This window comes from Podarcis filfolensis, assembly GCF_964270895.1.
Source record: "Podarcis filfolensis genome assembly, chromosome: 6".
Classification (NCBI taxonomy): domain Eukaryota; kingdom Metazoa; phylum Chordata; class Lepidosauria; order Squamata; family Lacertidae; genus Podarcis; species Podarcis filfolensis.
This window is the reverse complement of record NC_139609.1, coordinates 96,952,952-96,976,139: the sequence shown is the minus strand read 5'-3', so window position 1 is coordinate 96,976,139 and position 23,188 is coordinate 96,952,952. Positions and strand designations below refer to the sequence as shown.

The following is a 23,188-nucleotide window of genomic DNA, read 5'->3' as shown; positions in this document are numbered from 1 at the left end:
CGACAGGACTGAAATGTGGTTTGTTTCTGCTGCCTGAACCTAAATCGCATTTGCTCTGGAATTATTTATTTACTTATAAAAATATTTGTATACCGCTCTCTCTGTATGTTTACAGAAAATGGAAACATAAAACCAAACGATAAAACTATTAAAAGTTTTTAAAAAAGACATCAATAAACCATCATGGAAGGATCTATTCTTAGGCATCATTTGGGGGGTGTGTGTGTGTTAAAAAATACAATAAAATTTTAAGATAAAAATAATAGAATGGGCATTTGCAACCATATACATGCCAGGGGGCATGTGGCTGAACTAGAACATGTTTTTGTTTTGATTTGATTAAGGAGAGAGAAAGGGGGCTACATCTGTCCCACTGGGTGCTGGCATTCCCAGGACAGAGGCAGCAGTGCTTCTGAATGCCAGTTGCTGGAAACAGCAGGAAGGGAGAGGGCTCTTGTGCGTGGATCCTGCTGTTGGCTTCTCACAGGCCTCTGGCTGGTCCCTGTGAGAACAGAATGCTGGACTAGATGGGGCTATGTTTTTATGGTTCAGGTGCTGAGGTTGTGCCTGTTTGCTGCTGCCCCCACCAAATAATAATAATAATAATAATAATAATAATAATAATAATAATAATTTATTTATTATTTATACCCCGCCCAGGGGTCAGCAAACTAAGGCCCATGGGCTTGAAGTGGCCCGCGGAGGTCATTTGACCGACCCACAAGCCACCCCTGTATAATAATAATAATAATAATAATAATAATAATAATAATAATAATTTATTATTTATACCCCGCCCACCTGGCTGGGCTTCTCCAGCCACTCTGGGCGGCTTCCAAAAAAATGCAGTAATACATCAAACATTAAAAACTTCCCTAAACAGGGCTGCCTTCAGATGTCTTCTAAACATCAGATAGTTGTTTATTTCCTTGACATATGATGGGAGAGCGTTCCACACAGCGGGTGCCACCACCGAAAAGGCCCTCTGCCTGGTTCCCTGTAACCTCGCTTCTTGCAGGGAGGGAACTGCCAGAAGGCCCTTGGCGCTGGACCTCAGTAGAACGATGGGGTAGTAGACCTCAGGTAGAACGATGGGGGTGGAGACGCTCCTTCAGGTATACTGGACCGAGGCCATTTAGGGCTTTCAAGGTCAGCACCAACACTTTGAATTGTGCTCGGAAACGTACTGGGAGCCAATGTAGGTCTTTCAAGACCGGTGTTACGTGGTCTCTGCAGCCGCTCCCAGTCACCGGTCTAGCTGCCGCATTCTGGATTAGTTGTAGTTTCCGGGTCACCTTCAAAGGTAGCCCCACATAGAGCGGATTGCAGTAGTCCACCCAATCCCTGGGTGCTCATTTGGTGGTGAGGGTAGCATGCAGGTCTCTGGCTTCTGGTTTGGCCCAAGCTGCACCCGTTTGCATGTGAGTGTGGCAAACCAGGCATTTGAAAACCTGCATCCTCTAGAGAGCGAGGATCAGCAGCGGCGACTCCTTGAACTCCCCTGCCAGGCAAACCCGAGTTTGTTGCCTGGTAACGTGTGAAGCGCCCCTTTCTTTTGTTCCTGCACAACAATATTCCCAATCCCACTTGGGCCGCTTGGAGGATAATTGGGAAGGGGGGGGCGCGTTGGTGCAGGTGGAGGGGACTTGTTGGGTCTGATGAAACGCACCCACAGGAGCCCCATTAAGGAGGAGGGGGAAGCGCCACCCGAGCCGAGGCTGCGTGCGTTCGAGAGTAGAGCACAACAAAGGGCAGGTGGCTGGCGCGGCAGGTGCGCCTGGGCAGGCGGGTGCGTAATTGGAGACGCCACGGAGGGGGCCCACCTCGCTCCGAGTCACGCGGGGCGGGGGAGGAGCGGAGGGTCTCTATCCCGCCGCGAGAGGCCTCTCCGCAGCTGCCTGCCCTCCCCTCCCCGCGCCCTGGCCTGCCTCGCTTTGCCCTGCCCTGCCCTGGCTGGCGCTGCCAGCTGGCGAGTGCCTCCTTCCTGCGCGCAAAGGAGGGGCAGCCCAGGACGGCCGCCGGCTTGCCTGCCTGCCTGCCCCAGGCGAGGACAGCCCGGGGAGGGATCGCTGTGCCAGATCCCTTCTCCTCTCTCCTTCCCACTCTTCCCCCCCCCCCGGTTCCCATGGTTACCTTCAATACCTGCTTGGCAAAGGCCTTGGGGTGGCCCTGCCCAAGCGGTCCCGCGGGGCTTTTGCGCGGGGGATTGGCAGCGGGGATCTCGCCTCGCCTTGCAGCCAATGGGGCCTCCGGAGCGGCTCGCTTTCCCTCCCCGGCGAGGCTCGGGCTGCTCCTCTCCGGGCGTCGCGCCTGCCCTGCCCAGCTGCAGGGCGCTGCGCTTGCATCTGAGCCTCTTCGCCCCGTTTGGGACGCCCCGGCCTTGCGCTTCGGGAGCTGGCTAGAAGGAAGGATGCCCTGAGCAGCCCTCCAGGCAGAGGGCCTGCGCCCCCACCCCGCGGAGCTGGGGCGGGGAGCGTTGCAGGGGGGCGCGAAGAACCAGGGCATCTCTCGAGATGGCGAATGTGCATCTGGCCAGATGTGCATGGCGAGCGTGGCGGGCTGCGCAGGAACACTGACCCTGAACCCCGAGACTTAGGGGCTGGTTGTGTTTACTCAGTGGCAAGCCCCATAGAATCGTAGGGTTGGAAGGGTCCCCAAGAGTCATCTAGTCCACCCCACCCCCAGTACAGGAATCTCTGCCATTCTGCAAATGCCTAGACTAGGAACATTAGAGCAGTGCTTCCCAAATGGTGGTTCACAGACCATTGGGGGTGCACGAGTTTCATTCAGCTTGCCCACAGCACGTCCACATTAGATATTCATTTTGCTCTTTAATTGTAGTTTTACTGCTTTTGTCCTTTATTATATTGTACTTTAAGTATTGTATTGCAAGTTGAATTCTGTGGAATGCGAATTCTGTTGCAATATAAGAAAGGGGGAAAGCAATAAAAATACAATTTAAAATTGCACAGTGTCTAGCACTACATTTTCCAATTGCCACAAGAAGCAGAAAAAAATCATTAAGTGGTATGCCAGGAAGGACCCTTTGCAATTGGACCATTGGGGAAAATGTTTGGGAGCCCTTGCATTAAAGGAAGGGAAGATGTTGAGTTATGTGTGTCAGCAGCAGTATTCCTATCTGCCCCTGTTCTCTGTTCTATTTGTAGCTTGATCCTGATTTTTAGGAGAACGAAAGTATCACTTGTTGTTGTTGTTTAGTCGTTTAGTCGCGTTTAGTCATGTCCAACTCTTCGTGACCCCATGAACCAGAGCACGCCAGGCCCTCCTGTCTTCCACTGCCTCCCGCAGTTTGGTCAAACTCATGCTGGTAGCTTTGAGAACACTGTCCCACCATCTCGTCCTCTGTCGTCCCCTTCTCCTTGGGCCCTCCATCTTTCCCAACATCAGGGTCTTTTCCAGGGAGTCTTCTCTTCTCATGAGGTGGCCAAAGTCTTGGAGCCTCAGCTTCAGGATCTGTCCTTCCAGTGAGCACTCAGGGCTGATTTCCTTCAGAATGGATCGGTTTGATCTTCTTGCAGTCCATGGGACTCTCAAGAGTCTCCTCCAGCACCAGAATTCAACTCCATGGACAAAGGCAACAGGCATATAAAAGTATCACTACTAACTCTGATATATCTTAGGCCCAAGGGCTGCAGATAACTGCAACCTTCATTCAGTTTTCGCCAACCTGGTGCTCTCCAGAGGTTTTGGACTGCAGCTCCCATCAGCCCCAGCTAGTGCAGCCACACTGGCAGGGACTGATGGGAGTTGTAGTCCAGAACATCTGGAGAGCACCAGGGTGGCGAAGGCTGCCTTGGCAGATCTAGGACTCCAGAGGAGCAGCCATGACTTTCCTGCCCATAGGTTTTCCCCAAAGCCTCTGACACACAGTGGAAATTTTTGAAGCAGGGGTGGTGGAGCTTTGGGGCAGGAAACCCAAAGAGATGGAGAGCGGTTTAAGTTCTGCACCAGCCATATTTGGGGCTGGAGGCTCCTGGTCTTCTCTGTTACTACAGTGAGTGTTCTGTGACTGAATCCTTGTTCAGGTTAAGCCCAGGTAGGAGTATCCCTCTTTAGACCTGTGGGGTTAGCTCCAAGTGAAGCATGTGGTCCAATGGGAAAGAGGAAGTTTGCTTGACCCCCATCTCACCCCCCATCCTGCACCGCACACCCTCTTCTCTCCAGAGGGACAGCAGGCTTCTTAATCTGTTGCTCTCGTTGCACCTTAAAGTATTTTGGCACAAGCCTTCATGGACCAGAGCCTGCTTCGTCAGATGCCCAAAGCGTTATTCTCAGTTGGCAGATGGGTACAGAGAACATGTTCCGCCTGCTAGACACCGGGGCCCAAAGCCATGATCTGCAAGTCTTCTTTTTTTAATGCAGAGCCGAAATGTACACAGACAGGAACAGAGCGGTCTGTTCACAGCAGCAGCCATTGGTGATAATACTGCCTTTCTAGCTGCAGTATGCTAGTTTAACACCTGGAAGGGAAGAAATGGGATTTTCTTGCTATAAGGGGGGGGGGGGGACCAACAATGGAGGGCACTGTGGTTGCCCTGGGGGTGGCGGCAGGGGGAACATATACCCTGGATGATGGGTGGGGAATTAGCAATGTGTGTGCTGGGGTAGGGAAAAGGAGGAGGATTTGTGAGTATCACCCACTTGGGAACAGGAAATAGGACACTGGTATCACTGAGGGGAGGAGAGTGCTTTTTGGTTGGAGGCCCTGGTGACTCAAGAGGAAGGGAAAAACAAGGCACTGGAATAACTGGTAATGCAGGAGAATGGGGAACTGGCACCACATGTGTGTAAGATTGTCACATTTGTCTGCAGACATTATCTGATCCTAGGCCGGGCTTCTCAGTGTTGCGCCCTCTAGGTTGTACTGATTTGGGGCTGATGGGATTTGTAGCCCAAAATATCCAGAGAGAACCAAGTCGGGGAAGGCTGTTGTCGTCTGAGCGTGTGCAGAGTTCTCTCCCCTCACATACCAAGGAGAACGGTGGGGGGGAAAACCCATCAGGGCAAAGAAACAGTGGAATGTTTCAGACTCGGCTTGTCCACACTAACGCCCCATGCCTAAAGAACATGGGTCCGAGAGGTTTTCTGTTTGCCTCGCTGATTTTCCTGGGGAAACCCCAGCTTTACCACTGAATTGAAACAAACACCAGTTTGTGGGAAACCTGATTGATGTTTGCTCCGATTCATCAGTAAAAATTGGGTTTCCCTGGGGGAAAGTGGTGAGACGAGTGTGGACGAGCCCTTGGGCGGGGGAAACCTGGATTCAGTTCCCCATTCACCCATGAAATTTACTGGGGGACATTTTTTACCAGTTTAACCTATCTCACAAGGTGGCTCTGAGCATAAACATGGGAAAGTGAAAGTATAGTTAAAGCTCTGGTTTTCCCAGTAGTGATGTATGGAAGTGAGAGCTGGACCATAAAGAAGGCTGATGGCCGAAGAATGGATGCTTTTGAATTCTGGTGCTGGAGGAGACTCTGGAGAGTCCCATGGACTGCAAGAAGATCAAACTTCTCCATTCTGAAGGAAATCAGCCCTGAGTGCTCACTGGAAGGACAGATCCTGAAGCTGAGGCTCCAAGACTTTCGTCACCTCATGAGAAGTGAAGACTCTCTGGAAAAGACCCTGATGTTGGGAAAGATGGAGGGCACAAGGAGAAGGGGACGACAGAGGACAAGATGGTTGGACAGTGTTCTCAAAGCTACGAACGTGAGTTTGACCAAACTATGGGAGGTAGTGGAAGACAGGAGTGCCTTGTGTGCTCTGGTCCATGGGGTCACGAAGAGTCGGATATGACTAAACGACTAAACAACAACAACAACAACTTTAGGGGAAGTAGGGAAGGCGGTGTGTGTGAATTTGTCAGGTGCCATTGAGCATTTGCAGAGTGCCTACGTTCTGCTTTGGCAGGACCTCATGTGCGGAAGCTGGGTAGATCAAGGAATGTGTGCCTTTATCAGTCCCATCCAGCAAAATAGTGCTGGTGTGGGTCTCTGTTTGCAGTCTCAACCCACAGCCTTCACAAAGCACCCCTGCACCCCACATGTGTGCTGTGCTGTGTACATGTGTGCCTTGTGCACCGTGATAACTCACACATACACTAGGACAACAAGTGGGGTGAACACTTTTTGGGGTTTAATCCTCCCACACTTATGGTGAAGAGACAAGAACGCAAATGTGCGGTTGCATCTGTAACATTGGGGCCAGGTGGCAGCTCCCTACAAGGGAGAGAACAGTGGCTAACTTGTGAGATGGTGTTAAGTTGCAGAAAGGTGGCATGGCGGGGCAGTCAGTCGGAGAAAAGCAGCCAGTTTAGGCAAGGCTCCCCCTGTGAGGTTGAAAGAGGAGCATTTGTTTTGTTTTGTAATTTTTTTTATTAGGAATTTCAAAATAACAATCCATCAAAAATACATCATTCTCATTCCCCCCCCATTTTCCCCTCGCCCTCCCCCAAAAGAGAAAAGCCCTCCCTCCCACCACCCCCAGACTTTCCTCAGCTCCTCTCTCTGGTTTTTCAACGCATGTTATTCTCTGCATGTTATAAAATTGTAAAGATCCTTAATTTATCTATATATATGTTACCAATAAAAAGTTTGTGTATGTTTATTCAAAACCCGCCAAGGAGTCCAATTCAGAGGGGCATTTGTTTTGGGGGATGCAGAGCTGAGCATCAGTCGGGGGTCTGTTAAAGACCATGGCAAACAGGAGCTGCAACAAAATGTTGCAGCGTGAAGCACTCCTGCCAGCCGTGCCTTCCTCCGGGACAATACTCCATTACATCCTGCCTCCCCAATGCATGAGAGGGGCATTAGGAGGAAGGGAATGGGAGGGGGAAAGCGAGACTCTTGGGGAAACATGAAATGGTGAAATGGCATGATACAAGATAAGAGGGAGAGAGAAGGCTGCCTGGGAGGAAGGGATAAGGGGAAGAAGAGGCTTTGGGGCCTGAGCAGGGGAGATGGCTGGAGGTTGCGGGGGGAGGACGGAAAAGGCTGCGGTGCCGCGCTGCACTCGCAAGATGGTATCTGCTTGTTGCATTGCATTCTGCTTTAAACAAGCAAGTGCTTAAAACGAGGGGAAAAAAGAAAAGTGGCTGTGGACAACATGAAACACTAAATAAGTAAAAAAATCATTAAAATGTAACAAACGGGTCATGAATAATATTTTGTTTTACGTTGGTCCTGCGGAGCAACTGTCGTTCCCTCACGTTTTTGTGCTCGGCAAAGGCTGAGCGAGCCCCTCCTTGGCCCATAAATTTAAGGAAAAATATCAATCAATTAATTGCTTTTTCAATTACCGTAGCAGTTCGTGCAATGGAGCAGTTTAATAATAATAATAATAATAACAATAATAATAATAATAATTTTTAAATTATTTATTAAGCTTGTTACCTTTCAAAAATTGATATTTGGGGTAGCGAAAGTGAATTGTTTTGGGAATGCACCGCCCCCCCCCCACAATGGCATGTTATAAACTGAGGTGAATATTGCCCCCTCCAATTTTCAGATTCGGAAGGGGGAACAAAATGGGGGATTGCCCATTGTCTGGCAAGGGGGCTGGTTGCGTGTGTCAGGAAAATGGCCGCTGTTGCGCCACAGTTTGGCTAGGCCTTGAAGGAGGCCTACCATGGTTAGTATTTTTGGCCGCTTCCTCAGAGTGCGCACAGCTCATTCTTCCTCAAGAATGGCGGGGCGTGAGGTAAAGGCAGCTTCTCATTGTCCCAGATGACTTTCTGGGAAGCATGGTCATTTTTTATTTTTTATTTTAAAAAAGAAGAGCCTCTTTTGAAGAACATGGCTGCTGGGTCCTTGTCTCCGATGTGCAGCCATTTGCCTCCCCTCTCCTGGGCCTGCAATAGAAAGCGGCCCGAGTTTTGCAGAAGAGGCAGACATTTCCAGAAACGCCAAGAGACACTGGCATTTTCTGTTGCATTCTACCGAAGCGTCAAGTTTATTTTAGTTAATTTACGACTGCAGCGTAATAGCGTACGTTACTTATGGAGCGCACAAAAATCAAAATGATAAAATACAGTATTTAATTTTTAAAAAAAAAGATATTTATTGAAGTTTTACAAAAACATAAGTTTACAAAATAAAAAAGGTCATATAAAAAGAAAAAGATACAGAAAAGAGAACATAGAAAAATACATGAAAAAGAAAAAAGAAGAATAAAAATACAAAATACAAAAGACAAATAGCTAAAAAAGAATTAAAAACAAATCCGCTTTTTGTAACTTTGAACTCATTAGCTTATTTCCTTGGCCTCCTCACACCTCCCCTTTTTGTATTCCCATTTAAATAATCAAATCAGCAAATCCTTACCCTCTTTCGTTTATCTTAACTCTGTATCTTAACATATTATAACTCTATATTTTCATCCATTATCAATTCAATTTTGCATATTCTTGTTAACTTTGTTGCTAATGCCACTTATTTTCAATCCAACATCATTTTAACATCTATTAATTTTACAGTATTTCTGCAGATAGTCTTTAAATTTCTTCCAGTCTTCTTCCACCAACTCTTCTCCCAGGTCTCGGATTCTGCCAGTCATTTCCGCCAATTCCATATAATCCGTCACCTTCATCTGCCTAAAATACAGTATTTAAAAAGCAAAAATAACAACAACAACAACAACAACAACAACAACAACAACAACAACAACAACAACAGTGAAGTACTTTTAAACTGATAAGTACTTAGAAGGTTTCCTACAGGTTCTGGATTTTTTCGTGTGGTGCAGCATTCGGTCACTGAAGTGGTAACAGGCCTGATACCAGTTTCCAGTTTTGCGCCTCACTTGTTGTTGTTGTTGTTATTGTATTATTATTATTATTATTATTCATATTACTATGCCAGGCTGCTGGATCAGCCCAAAGGGAGCCCATCTTTGTAAACCACTTTGAGTTGTTGTTGTTTTAAACAATCAAGCAGTGTATAAATTCTATGAAACCATGAAATAAATCTCGGCCAGCAACCTGGGAAAAGGCCCAAGTCTTTGCAAACTGTTTTGAGATGCTTGGGCTTTTTTCTCTCGTTAGTTTGTTTTTAACACTCAAGGAACGTACAAATCTTACAAGATTATAAAATAAACCTAGCCCAGCAACTTGTTCTCGCATGCTGTCTGAGTGATTCCCTGTCAGGGAAAAAGGCAGGGTATAAATAAATATATAATAATAAGTCGAAAATCGAACGGTTCGCCTCCCCTCCCGAAAAAACACCCACAGTGGCTGCCATGGTCTGACTAGCAATGAATCCACTGTCGCCGTTGAAGATGCCCCTCGCTTTCTGCCATATTTTAATTTATCGCCTTGGGAGCCTGCATGCAATTCAGCCTATTTTCTTCCTCACACCAAGTCCATCTCTTGGGTTTCCTGCCTAGGCAGGGACTGGGATGTGGGCCTGCCAGATTCCTCAATTCAATGTGCACCGTCTGCGGCCCAAGCCATGCTGGTTCCTTCACAATGAAATGGAGTCTGGGTACAAATAGCTGTCAGCCTAGATTTAGCTGAGATTCCTGCATTGCCGGGGGTTGGACTAGATGACCCCTGCGGTCCCTTTCCCACTCTTAAGATTCTCTGATTGGAGGGGAAATGTGGGGAGACGTAGGGCGTTGAAGGAAAGAGAGGGACGGAGGCGACTGGGGAATCCATCCAGGGCATGTAGAGCTGCAGGAAACTGGAGCCATTTCAGCTGCCAGCCATGTCCTGGGGCCCAAAGACTTATAATAGCAAGTGAGGGAGGCTAGGCATGTTTATTCAGAAGTGAGCCCGGTGGGACAGACTCTCAGGGGAGTGTGTATGTCCTAAGCGCATTTCCTATTCCCTTGAACATGGGGATTTACTTATGAGTAGACACGCTTGGGTGGGTGGCGGGGTCACATTTATAATTGAAACGCCATTCCCTCACCAAATATATATATGTATATGTATATGTATATGTATATGTATATATGGCGGCACTGCAGATGGTGACAGCAGTCACGAAATTAAAAGACGCCTGCTTCTTGGGAGGAAAGCAATGACAAACCTAGACAGCATCTTAAAAAGCAGAGACATCACCTTGCCAACAAAGGTCCGTATAGTTAAAGCTATGGTTTTCCCAGTAGTGATGTATGGAAGTGAGAGCTGGACCATAAAGAAGGCTGATTGCCGAAGAATTGATGCTTTTGAATTCTGGTGCTGGAGGAGACTCTTGAGAGTCCCATGAACTGCAAGAAGATCAAACCTCTCCATTCTGAAGGAAATCAGCCCTGAGTGCTCACTGGAAGGACAGATCCTGAAGCTGAGGCTCCAAGACTTTGGCCCTCTCATGTGAAGGGAAGACTCCCTGGAAAAGGGAAAGATGGAGGGCACAAGGAGAAGGGGACGACAGAGGACGAGATGGTGGGACAGTGTTCTCGAAGCTACCAGCATGAGTTTGACCAAACTGCGGGAGTCAGTGAAAGACAGGAGTTCCTGGCGTGCTCTGGTCCAGGGGGTCACGAAGAGTCGGATATGACTAAACAGCAACAACAACATATATATAGCGAGTGCCCATTGTTCCCCAGAGGCAGGGATATCCAACTCCAGATAAACTGCTATCTACTCATAGTATTAAAAAAAACTGGCAGTTGGTTCCACTCCCCCTTTTTTGGGGAGGGAGAAGGAGATAACTGACGGACCAGAGATCTACCAGGAACACCCCGTGATCTACCAGTAGATCTCCCTCTTGGACATGCCTGCCCAGAGGGAAGCCACGAATGTGAAAGTAGTTGAATGCTAGTTTAGGTTTGGTGATTATATATAATATGTACATTTGCGTGTGTGTGGAGCCTGTGGGTGGTGGAAAGAAGAAGCGTGTTCTGTGTTGGCAGTGCAGGGGCTGCAACAGAAAGAAACAGCCAGATGGAAAGATGCGAAAGGCAGTGTAGATGAAAGGGAAAGAATACGAGAGCTGGAGGCAGGCGCTTCTAGGAAGCTGCTGTTTTCGGGTGGGATTCCATCATAAACCGGCAAATTGAGTTACAGATAGGTAGCCGTGTTGGTCTGCCATAGTCAAAACAAAAAAAATATTTTTTTTCTTTCCAGTAGCACCTTAAAGACCAACTAAGTTAGTTCTTGGTATGAGCTTTCGTGTGCATGCACACTTCTTCAGATACACTGAAACAGAAGTTGCCAGATCCTTCTATATAGTGAGAAGGTGGGGAGGGGTATTACTCAGAAGGGTGGTGGGAATGGGTGATTGGCAGATAGCTGTGATGAGCCTGTTGACGACTCTTAACGACTGCAATAGGTCTTACCCCTTTCCTGTAAGACCTATTGCAGTCGTTAAGAGTCGTCAACAGGCTCATCACAGCTATCTGCCAATCACCCATTCCCACCACCCTTCTGAGTAATACCCCTCCCCACCTTCTCACTATATAGAAGGATCTGGCAACTTCTGTTTCAGTGTATCTGAAGAAGTGTGCATGCACACGAAAGCTCATACCAAGAACTAACTTAGTTGGTCTTTAAGGTGCTACTGGAAAGAAAAAAAAAATTTGTTTCGGCAAATTGAGGTTGCACAATTATAGTTGGTTGGGAGCTCTTGTGCTTATCGGATTTTTTGCTGTAAGGGAAGTGATGGGGAAATGGGTTCCAAGCACCGCGTGCTCTTGCACCCCCTTTCGGAGTAGCAGTCCTTAAGACTGTTTGGTTTTGGGCAGCTCAGTCCTAATAATCTGATTTACATCAATGGCAGAGTTTCCCCATTTCCACTCTCTTAGTGTTTTCACTCCCCATATAGTTATGCAAGAGCCAAGCAGCCCTCAGTTTGCCCACATGAGCTGAGAGGGAAGGAAGGCCCCCCCCCAGTCTCCCCCTTCAATGTATTCCCCTTTGGGGAATGCAAGTTAAAAAGATTTTCATACGTTTTCTCCATAAATAAACAAAATGGATAGTTGCTATTGGTATGGAGCCTATTGATACTGCTGCTACATGCAGAGGGGGACTCAAATCCACTCCGCCACCCCTCCATCAAGGAAATGTTAGTGCTATTCCTGAGACCACCCTTCCTACAGCCACCCAGCACACAGGCTTTTGCTTGAGGCTTGCTGGCCACCCCAGGATCAGCTATGGTGATGTGCTGCCCAAAACTACCAGGATTAATGCCAGTCACGGGGATGTCTGAATTCTTACGTATTTTTGTATAATGCAAAAGGTCTCACACTTGCACACTGAGCTGCAGATGGGAGCTGGAGAGGGTGGGGCAAGAGGAGGCTGGACTAATTTGGGTGCTGGGCAGTTCCTTTATAGGTTGCGTTTTAGAAAGTGTCTGGGCAAGAGTTGGCAGTTCTCCACTGTTTGGTATGTGAGAGGCCTCAGCGGAGATATCTGTTGATTTTCACTAGAAAACCAAAGTAGAGCGTGTGTTCAGCTTAGAGCCAAAAGAGAGACATGTTAGGGTTTTTTTTTTTATAATGTGAAAGGCAGCGGTGAAGAAGAGAGAGAACAGCAGATTGCAAGGGTCTGTTGAAGGAAAGTTTAATGGGTTCCAATAGTAGCCAGGGGAGATACCTTACAAAAAAACCAAAACACCCCAAAACTGCCCCTTAGCCTTTGACGGTAGCCTGACATAGAAATTGAACAAGCCAGGGGAAAATTGAGCTTGTTAAATTTCTGGATGTCAGGCTCTGTTAAAGGCAGAGAAGCAGGGCCAGGGAGACTGCATTTAACCCTGACTGTAGCAAATTAACAGCCTCCTACACTCAGAAGTAAGTTGCATTGAGTTCAATGGGTCTTACTCCCAGCTGAGGGGATAGGATTGCAGCCTAAGCTGGAAATAGGGACACATAGCTGGGCTTCTGTGGAACAGGCTTAGCTAGTTGTGGAATCTTCTGGAGTCCTTTAAGGAGAGACAATATATATCTCTTGCAAGGTACGATTTATGTGTAGGGTGTCCAGAAGTCTTGAGAAGGTTGGGCTAGAGAAGTGTCTCTAAAGGTCCGAGGCAAGACTGAAGCCTGAGTGACCGCTATTCTTACCCACCAATTTTCTAAGCAGGAATGGTCACTTGTTGTGGGAGGGGAGGGATTCTGACAAGTGAACAGCATCTGATCTGATAATTTACAGAGGGACTCGGGCCAAAAAAGTTGGGTTTGTGCCCTCAAGGTCTTAAAGTCAGTACGTTGTCAGGGAGGAAACACTAAGAGAGCGTGTGTCCGTCTGTTTTCATTTTGTGACACTTTGTCATTCCTCTTAGACTGAAATTGCTAATGAGGGGCAGAAAATAAGCCCGAGAATGAAGAAGCAGACGTTGAAGAGGCAGGCAGATAGAGGAGGTGCAGATGCTGGAAGCTCTATTGCCAGCTCCAAGGATTCAGAAAAGGTAACAGGTTCAAGCAGCGGCCTGGAAAACTGTCAGCATATTTGTCTGTCCCCCTGACCCTGCCTCACCACCCAGAGGTAGTACTGTATGGTATCTAAGAACCCAGAAAGTTCCCTGTTCAGACCTCTTCTCTGCCCACACCTGCACAAAGGGCATGATAATATTACTAGCAAGACGCTATCATCATCATCATCATCATCATCATCATCATACCCCCTATCCTCTTAGTGCAAGGTATGAGCTTGCCTGAGAGATTACCTAGTGAAATGGCAGGGAGCTTAGGATTCTCTCTACCTCTATTCAACAACAAATTAATAAATTAATATTTAAAACAGTATAATAAATTTAAAATTGGCAGTGCTTTTAGAAGTAGAAGTATTCATATATCTTTTGTGCAAGTTTCTCAGTTGCACAGAGAATGTAAATACAGCTAAGTAGTCAATGCTGTTAAGGGTTAGGTGTGCTGAAGTCTGTTGAGGTCACTGGACTTGAGGTCACTCTGCATAAGACTAGCCTGCAAATCTTCCTTAGAGTGCTGAGAAAGAGAATGTCCCGAAGCTCCCATTTGAAAACATGAGGTGGGATTAGTTTTGCCCTCATCTATGACACAATTTGCTTCACTTTATACTGAAATGAAAGATTTCTTGCATTAAGCACTGATCTGAAAAAGAAATCTCTCAAGGGTCTGGTTACAGCAGGGGTTTGTTAAGTACATAAGGAGGAACGTAGAAGCTCCTTTATAATATGTCGGGCCGATGACATCCTTCATGCAGTATTGTCTAAGTTGATTGACAGTGGTTCTTTAGAGTTTCAGATCGGGCTCTTTCCCTGTGAAAGTACAAAGACTTGTTAGAAGAGTAATTAAATATGTAGTTGTGTACGCAGTTGCATGACTGCATGAGAGCCCTTGTGGATTAGGCTAAATACAAGACTTTGAGAAGTGCAAAAACAGTATAAATGCAGCAGCGTACCCTTGCTGTTGTCTCCAGTGTCTGGTATTCGGAGGTATACTGACGCTGAATATGGAGGTTCTATTTAGATATCATGGCTAATAGTTATTGGTTGACACCCTCCAACTTTTGTTTTTAAAGCCATTGTAAGCCAGTGGCCATCACCACATCTGAACAGTGAATTCTGTGTAATTTTTGTGAATGAGTGGTTTCTGTGAATGCAGACAACAGCACACTCACATGTGTGCACAAACTCTGAGCCAGCTGTAGTTGACAGCCAGTGACACCTTAATTGCATATTTTCTATGAGCTCCTCAGCACCCTTATCTGATGTGTTGAAAAATCCGCACTGTAACAGCATGATTTCCAATCTTTAGACAAAGTATGCTTGCCTCATTCCTTCAAGATCTCGTTTTCCACCAGCTTTCGTGGCACACGAGCTGTGGGTGTGGCACACATAACTAGCTAGGGAACAAGGTATGCCTCCTTTCCCTTGGCAAGTCTTGCCAGGATGAGCCAGCGCCCTTTATGTCAGAGAGATAAGATGCTCAGTGGCATTTGCCTCTTCTGTCCTGCTGCCACGTGGCTGGTTTAGAGCATCCCATACTTGCACTCCAAGCTTAGCTGCACTGCTACTGTTTGGCTGTATGTCAGAGAGAGAAAGAAAATGAATGTGAAATCTGGGAAAGGTCAGAGGCGGGGAGGAGGGTGACTCAGTCCTGTTCCTCCAGGGATCCTGGCCTCAAGGTGCTCTGCTTATTGGTCTAGACGGCATGTGTGTGTGCACATGTGTGTTGATGGACGCACCTGTCTAGCCTGCTCCCTGCCCTAGCTCTCCTTCTGCAAGCTGAAACATCCTTCTATACTAGAGCAATGCTTGGCATGCTCATTCAGCACATTGGACATTTGCAATACACATGGGGAAGGTGTGACATTTAGCGCTCTAAATGGCAGGCCAGGCAACGAGTCAGTTCAGTAGTGTAGTAACGAGAAGGACACCCAGGCACCTTTCTCGAAATTGCAGCTTTCTTTTCTTTTTTGCCATAAAACAAGTTTCTAGCCCTTATGTTTACAAGGAACAACACATGGAGAATGTTCTGCCCCATCAACCAGCTTTCAAGATTTGTCCAATGAGTGCTAAGACTTCAGAACAAAGTTGTGGGCAATTGGCTTACATGTATACTTTCGTTGTGTTGATTTACGATGGCTCCTTCCCAGACACTACAGAATTTCTAGCTGAGCAGGGTTCATGCTGGTGGCACATTGTTAAAGGAGGGGATTGAGAGTTCAAAACACTTAGCAAATAGATTTAGAGTTGATGGGTTAATCACCAAAAGTTTTCATTGATTTCGTGAACTGAATCCAATATGAATTTGTAAGGGCAAAATGTTAATTGTGCAACTATTTTTTTAAAGACAGGGTTGGGGAACCACTGTGGACAATCACATAACATCATTGGAGATCAGGTGGATCTGTCCCTGCTAGGAAGCAGCGGGACTTGCATTTGGCACTGCATTTAAGCAGTGTTGGATGCAAGCTCCCTTTGCAAGGGAACAATTGGGAGTGCAGTCTTTAAGCCAGTGGTCCCTTGCAATTGTCCTTGCATTTGGCACTATGTAAAATCAGCACCAAGTACAAATCCTGCTGTTTCCGTCAGTAATAGGATCCCTCCAGGAGCTCCTGTTTTAAGGGCATCTGTCAAGTTTTGTGAGTATGGGGTGTGTGTGTGTGCTGGTGGAGAGGCTCTGGTATGCTACCATATTAAAGAAAGAAGAAAACCTTAATAAATATGTCACCTATCTTCTAAGCTCGAGTGGTAGATGCTTACTTAATAAATTCTACATAATTTTACGTTTCTTTCAATATATCAGGAAGTCGCGTCTCTTGATAATGTGCAACTTTGTTGAAATTGCTCGATTAAAAGGCAGGTGTTTAACAACTAGCAGTTCTTTTGCTGATTGATAGCCAGCATTGTGTAGCCAGCAGGGGGGCGATGGAGGTGGCCCAGACAAAAAACAACAACCCCAGTCTGTTGATGAGATTGCTATAAATAAGAAGAGGGGGATTTCTTCATGAGTTCTCCTGCTTTCACCTCTCCCATTTTGGCTTTGGTCTCTGGTGGCGGCAGCAGCAGCAGCAGCAGCAAATATCACACTCCTTGCCCTGATAGGAACCTCCTCAGACACCCCTTCTCCTTACACGTTCAGACCTTGGCAGGAGTGGGATTCTGTGTTTCTCCCTTTCCCTCCCTCCGCTCATATTATCCTGCAGCCCTTTTCTTCACCTCTGTCACCCATTCCTGAGACTAACTTGACTTGCCTGCGCTGTTGTAGGGGGCAGATGGTCTGTCGGAGCCCGAGGGCATCGCTCTCAAGCGCGTCGCTGTGGTGGAAGATTTCTTTGACATCATCTACTCGATGCATGTGGAGAGCTCGGCGGAGCCAGGCAAAGCACCCAAACATGCCGGGCAGAAGAAGACCTACCGGGCGGTGAGATTCCTGTCTTTGTACTACTGACAGAGGCCCCCAATGGGCCAGTGGCCACATCCCACTATGCCCCCCTTTTCACACACCCAGAGGGGGGCTGACTAGGGAACAGGCTCCTGCATGTGAGAAGGACTGGCTAAGAGGGATCAGAGTGGGCATCAGTGGAAGAAGGGTGGGGGGAGAGGAGATGGCCATGGCAGATGTGCTTAGAGAAGGGAGAGGCCAGGCATGAGAGGCAAGGCACGGGGAAGGCAGTGACCAGCCATGCAGAATGGAAAGGAAATGCTTCTTAAACAAAGGAAGGACTTCGCCACTCAGCTCATGCTCAGCCTATGGAACGTCTTGCCACAGCTTAGCAATACTTAAGAGATATATAATGTTTCTTGAGCACTCAAAGGTGTTTCACGGGCATTGTCTCGGGTCCTTACAACAGCCCTATGATGTAGATCATCATCATCAGTAGTATTAAAGCAATACGGCGAATGGAATTGGGTAGGAGGCCAAAGCTGGAAAGATGGTAGATTGCCTAAAACCGCCTCATGCATTTATGGTGGTCTTTTGCAGCTCATACACTGCTCTGGCTCTGCTGTAATGGATTTTGTGATAGGTTATTAGCATAAACGGCTTTAAAAAGAATTAGGACAAATGCTAAAGAGGCCTAGTAGCTCTTGGGCTACTGTGATAACCGTACATGCAAACTTCATATTCTGAGACAGGGAGGGTATTTTGAGACAGGCCAAGTATGTTTTTTCTGCCTCACATTTGGTGTTGGCTGTAGAACTCAGCATGCCGGTTGCTGGTTTGTTTGTTTTTTAAAAAGCAGGTGTCTACTCCTCAGTGCTGCAGACCTAGCTTAGATCTGAATGTGTGATCATGGTATCTTCTCAGAAGCTCAGAAGTTGAGCACACATCTGGAACGCAGAAGGTTCCAGTCTTCTTAAGCCAGAAATCAGAAGGCAGGACGTCAAAAACTCTTAGCCAGCTTTTTGCCTTTCCCCTTCATAAGCAGAAGAAGATGATGGCATCCCCAGAATAAGCAAATGCATATAGACTGAGGTTTTAAAAGTTATTTTTATTAAATGCAAAATTAAGCATAAACAGAATCACCACAGGTTAGAAATATTGAAACAGAGACAAAAAGGGGGCCAGAGACATCAGTAATATATTCCAAACTTTTGGTATAATGGAAATAATAACAAGTCTATAGAACTAAAAACACCAGTAACATGGGAATAGATTGGCTTAATTGACATTATTTATTCAAGATGCAGAATTCAGTTTTCCTTGGCCCAGACGGTTAGTTTTCCTGGGACATACAGTCCTCTGTATTGCCATCTCCTACTCCTTGCAGAATCTCCCAGAGGTTCCAGCAGGATGCTGGCTAGAGGGACAGGTGGCCCCGTTGTGCACATTAAAATTATACGCCAAGCAAATTTGGACAACAGATTGGGAGAATCCAGCAGTTGTCATGCCCGTACTCCTGAAATGAATGTTTCATTTAAATTTTGATGTAACATTTTATGCTTGCTTCTCGGCTTTCATTGCTAAAGGCTCCTGTGTGGTGGGCTATACATTTATGTTATTCACTGAAGTATTTATCAAATTGAGTGACTGTTATTCAATTCAGTGAATGTTATTTATTCAGTTGTTATCATTAGTAATAACACATGCTTGCCTGTCCCTTCCCATGTAACATGCTCAATCTCTTTCCATATATCCCTATTTCAGTCACATTAGCTAGACTGGAGATGAATTGGCCCCCAGGGTCTTGCTAGTAGGAGAACATTGGGGCAGCTTCTGCCTCTCCATTCTCTTTCTTCACTTGGGGCCTACAATCTCCTGCCTAATTCTTTGCTGCTCTGTTTATTCCTGGGGCACCGAGCAGCTGAATGCAGCAAGCGAGGCGTTCCGAGGGCTGCACAGCTTGCAGCTTTTGCACTGTGGTTTCCTGTGGCATTTGGATTTCTGCTTGAAAAATTGCAAGGCGGCCATGGCCCTCCTACCTCTGCCAGCAATTTGGTTGCTGCTGGAGATCCAGGGGGCTAAATGTGCAGCTGAAGACTCAGCTTCTCTCTCTCTCTCTCTCTCTCTCTCTCTCTCTCTCTCTCTCTCTCACCTCTTCACCAGAGCCCATCCTCCACAGGGCACATGGCTGCCTGACTTCCTGCAATGCAGACCTGTCCCTCCCTTCCCCAGCTGGGCTGTGTTTGCCTCTGGCATATTTCCCAGGGAGCAAAGAGCTCCTGTTCATATTCCCTGTCCCCTAACAGCGGCTGCAGGTTGGGCAACCTGGAGGCTGCCCCTGCCGTTGCCTCTGCACACAGCTAGCAAAGCTATTGTCTGTGCCGATTTTCTCTGCCTATCGGCGGATGACCTCTCCATAATGGAAGAGGGCAAGGCCACCAGTACAACTACAATTCAGGAAACTTTCTGCTTGTTTTGACAGTAGACAGCTCTGGCCCTCCCCCAATTCCTTCAATTTGGCTCCGGGGAGTGCTAATCTATGCCTTTCACAGCCTCAGGGGAGCAGCCTGGATCTGCCTGCTTTTCTCAGGCCAGCAAAGCTTCAGCTCTGCTGCGCTCCACCCCTCTGCTTGAGCTGATCTCATCACATTAGCAGGCCTGTATCCCCTCCTGACCTGGGAGGGCTCTGAGCCATCTTCCCTTTCTGGTGCCCCCATCGGGGATGCCGCACTGGACCAGAATTAATATTGAGATGCCAGATTAAGGGGTGAACCTTGTCTCGGTGGGAGGGACTCTGGTGCCACCTCTGTCGGTGCTTGCCCGCCCCAGCACTGTGTCTCTGGGTTGAACCACTTCAGAATGCAGGTGAGGGTCCGCGTGATAAAATGAGACCCCATACCAAAACGGTAAAATTAAATTCAAAAGTACCCTGAACATAAAAAAGCTAGGGAAGATTCTAAAAAAGGCCTAGCCTTCTATGCAGTAGGCTACATTTGTGCATGTAGGGATTTTCTTGGCAGAGGGAGCGTTTGGTGTGAGTTCCTACCTGCAGTCTGAAGTGGCACACCCCAAGACGCAGGTTTACTACCTCTGTGAGAAGTAGGCCAGATTCAGCAGAGAGTTCGTCTTTGTCTTCCACTTCCAGAGGGCAGCCAATCAGGTTGATAATTTGGAGCTGGAGGTAATTCTCTGCTTGCTTAGGTAGGCTATCAGAAATAAATTAGCTGACTGTTTGCAAGAAAGGGCCCCATGGGGACTGGCAGAGTGCTGCAGTCTGGTGTCTCTAATATGGGGAAGTGCAAGAAAGGTACTTCTTCAAAAGAAATTAAAGAGGTGGCAGAGAAATCATTGTACTGCATGGCTACCTGCCTCAGGAGTGGGCTTTGTGATAAACTACATAAACACAGTGAACGTAACCCTTCATCACACAATCCAGCTGCCTCCTGCATAGGATGACACTTAACTCTGTGCTTAGTTTCTGAAAGGGTCCTGGGACTCAACAGAGTGGCCACTTAAGACCCATCACAGATTTGCATAAATTAGCATATATAGCAGTTTACAAATGTATTTGCTAATTTATATGTAAAGGTGCATTATGTACTGTTTGGGTTCTATCCAAAGTAGTGCTGAGTAATGCATCCCATCGGCACAATGATTTCTGCTTGTGCAATGTTGGGACTTCCCTGCTCTCCTCTCCTCCCCACCCTCAAATTTGTTCTAGGGGTTCAATCTGTTCCTGAGTTTTCAAAACATTCACAGTGCAGGGGACTCTCTGCCTTCTAATCCGTGCAAAGAATCTTAAGGCCTGGCAGAAATCTCACATCAGTGCAGATTTGGACACATTGGGGGGGGTGGTTGTACAAATGGAAATCCTTGCACTGACAGAACACTTTAGTTGGATACCAACTTGTGGAATAATAGCTGATGACTAGAAATACAGTGCATCTCACTGCAGTGGGGAAAACATGACCTGCAATCCTGCTTAGTCGGCTGTCCAGGTATTAACTGATGACCAGCAATTTCAAGCCCCCCATTCTTATGGTTGTTTATCTTTAAACTGCCTTGGACTAGACAGCCTTTCAAGCAGAAACATTGAAAGGCTCATTGAAACAGACTGCCCACTGTAAGGTAGTATACATGGCCATCCTAGGACTCAGAAGACCAGCTAGAGCCATGCTCTCCAGTCTGGAAGCCCCTTCCCTTAATTCCAGCAAGCATTCTGCACATGCTCAAAGGCAGCAAGTAGTTCTGCACCTGTTCTAGGACTCAGCCCTGGAGCTGAAAATCGTTTTGGGCCTAAGCCATTTTTAGATCTGTCTGTCCCCATACCTGAGCAGGTATTTCAGGACAGTGGCATTCTCGCCACAAACAGCTCTTAGTCCACACTAAGGAACTAACTTCCTAAATGAGATCACAACATGAAAGTGGCAACGTTTGTAGTACTGCTTCAGAACCACCAGGGGTAACTTCCCACCTGCTTTCCAGATATGGCCATGTTGTAGACAGGTAGCAGGGAGGAAGAGTTATTAATATGGCAGCTAGAGGAGCTAGCAGTTATCAGTTGCTTGTTTACCAGTTCACTGAGTTTACCAAGACTGAGTTGGGACACATTAAAGAAAGACCATTGCTGTCATTCCCTGCTTCAGGTGGTTGAGATTCCTGTGGAAACCCTGTGGGATTTCATCAGGCTAGGGGCATGAGGTGCGTAAAGTGGTGGACTTGAACCTGAGGGTTCTGGTTTCAGATCGCCCCCCTGCCCCCAGGCATGAGGCTCAGTGTGAATGAATTTGGACTGCACTATCTGTCAGCCAAACCTACATCGCAGGGTTGTCAGGAGGCTAAGAATAGGGTGTATCCTTATCTACTAACCCAGGCTGCTTGGAAGAAGGGGGTATATAAACATGTTGAAGTAATTAATAGCAGATTCGGTAGGTTGAGCTTCATGCCAAGGGTGTAAGGGTCGATTCATACACCAACTCTACTTGCTCTCTTTTCCTAGCACGTGAGTGGCTGACACCCAGCAAGAAAAGTGTGCTAATGAGCTGGAAACTGGAGAGCTTCAGCCAAAGCAACTATTGTGGTCTGTTGTCGTTATTATTTTTTCTGATAATGGAAGCTGCTACAGGCTACCGCCCAAGTAAGCCAAATCCCAGCTGCTACCACATTGCTCTCAAGAACAGGTTGCTCCTGCAAGGGGGAAAAGAGAAGATGCAAGTGGCAGAAAGCAGCGTGTGAATTTGCTCAGATCTCCACATTTGGGATCAGAAGAGTTCAGGGTTGTTTTTTTCCTCCTCCTCCAGATCAGGGTGGCTTCCCCAGCGGCTCATGAAACTCACTGCTGCTTTTGCCACACTTCCAACTAAAAAATGGAAGGAGCAAGATGAGGCACAGCTGGGATGCAGTTTTCAGCTCGTTTTCCGATCAGCCAAGCAGCCTCCTCTGAATTGCATCCCTTCTTTGGGCAGCTCCTGAAAGGGGAATTGCTGACAAATGACTCCTGGGGTCCTTGAGAGAAGGAGGTGAGGCAGGGTGGCCACTCAGCCAAAAGGGGCTCTAGGAGGCCTTGGCAAGGGCTTAGGGAACAACCCTCTTAGCATCTCCAAAGCAGTGTGGGACCAGGTCGCCCCCCCCCCTTGCTCTTTGCCCTGCTGCTTCCTAGCCTGCCAGCAAAAATTGGGTTGTGCTGCCACTTAGTGGAGATAGGTATCTTTATTATTATTTTTTAAAGAAAAAACCAGGGTGCCTTGTTTCTTTGAAAAAAATCACTCTTTTAAAATCACTGAGGTTTTGTTTTTTTTTAGTTCTTCTCTCTCTTCTAGAAAGGTTCAGGTCTCTTTTCCTTCTCTGTTTTGATTTTTAAGAGTGATCTCATGTGATATGTGTCCTAAAGTTCTTTTCATTTAAAAAAAAAATACAGTGGTACCCCGGGTTACATACGCTTCAGGTTACATACGTTTCAGGTTACATACGCTTCAGCTAACCCAGAAATAGTACCTTGCGTTAAGAACTTTGCTTCAGGATGAGAACAGAAATTGTGCTCCGGCAGCGCGGCAGCAGTAGGAGGCCCCATTAGCTAAAGTGGTGCTTCAGGTTAAGAACAGTTTCAGGTTAAGAACGGACCTCCGGAATGAATTAAGTACTTAACCCGAGGTACCACTGTACACATATATGTTTTTCTCAGCGCACAAACTGAAAAGGGTTAATTGGAACAGGAAACAGAGGGTGTTTTCTCCAGTGTTGCTAAGAATGTTTAGTCTCTAATACGAGTTTCTCCCTACTCCTCCTCTCCATCCCACCTTTTCTTTTTAACTTAGCAATATGGTTAATGCCACAGCTATTTATTTATTTGAATAACATCCCATCCTATAATGTAGCTATTTAATTTGAAAGATCTGGCAGAGGATCTTCATATTTTTTTTGG

General features: G+C 46.9%; 1 protein-coding gene across 6 annotated transcripts in view; it reads left to right on the top strand.

Annotated features, from left to right (window-relative positions):
- NOL4L (nucleolar protein 4 like) overlaps nucleotides 1–23,188 on the top strand; it is a 135,578-nt gene that overhangs the window by 31,213 nt on the left and 81,177 nt on the right. For 2 of the 6 annotated variants that reach the window (XM_083618640.1, XM_083618636.1), the window contains exon 2: nucleotides 16,651–16,806. In XM_083618640.1, coding sequence (XP_083474766.1) covers nucleotides 16,651–16,806 — 156 coding nt within the window. Of the gene's footprint in view, nucleotides 1–6,918; nucleotides 7,142–9,605; nucleotides 9,755–10,770; nucleotides 10,790–13,241; nucleotides 13,368–16,650; nucleotides 16,807–23,188 lie in introns of those variants that run through there. The other 4 variants (XM_083618642.1, XM_083618644.1, XM_083618643.1 and 1 more) reach the window with 4 other exon arrangements.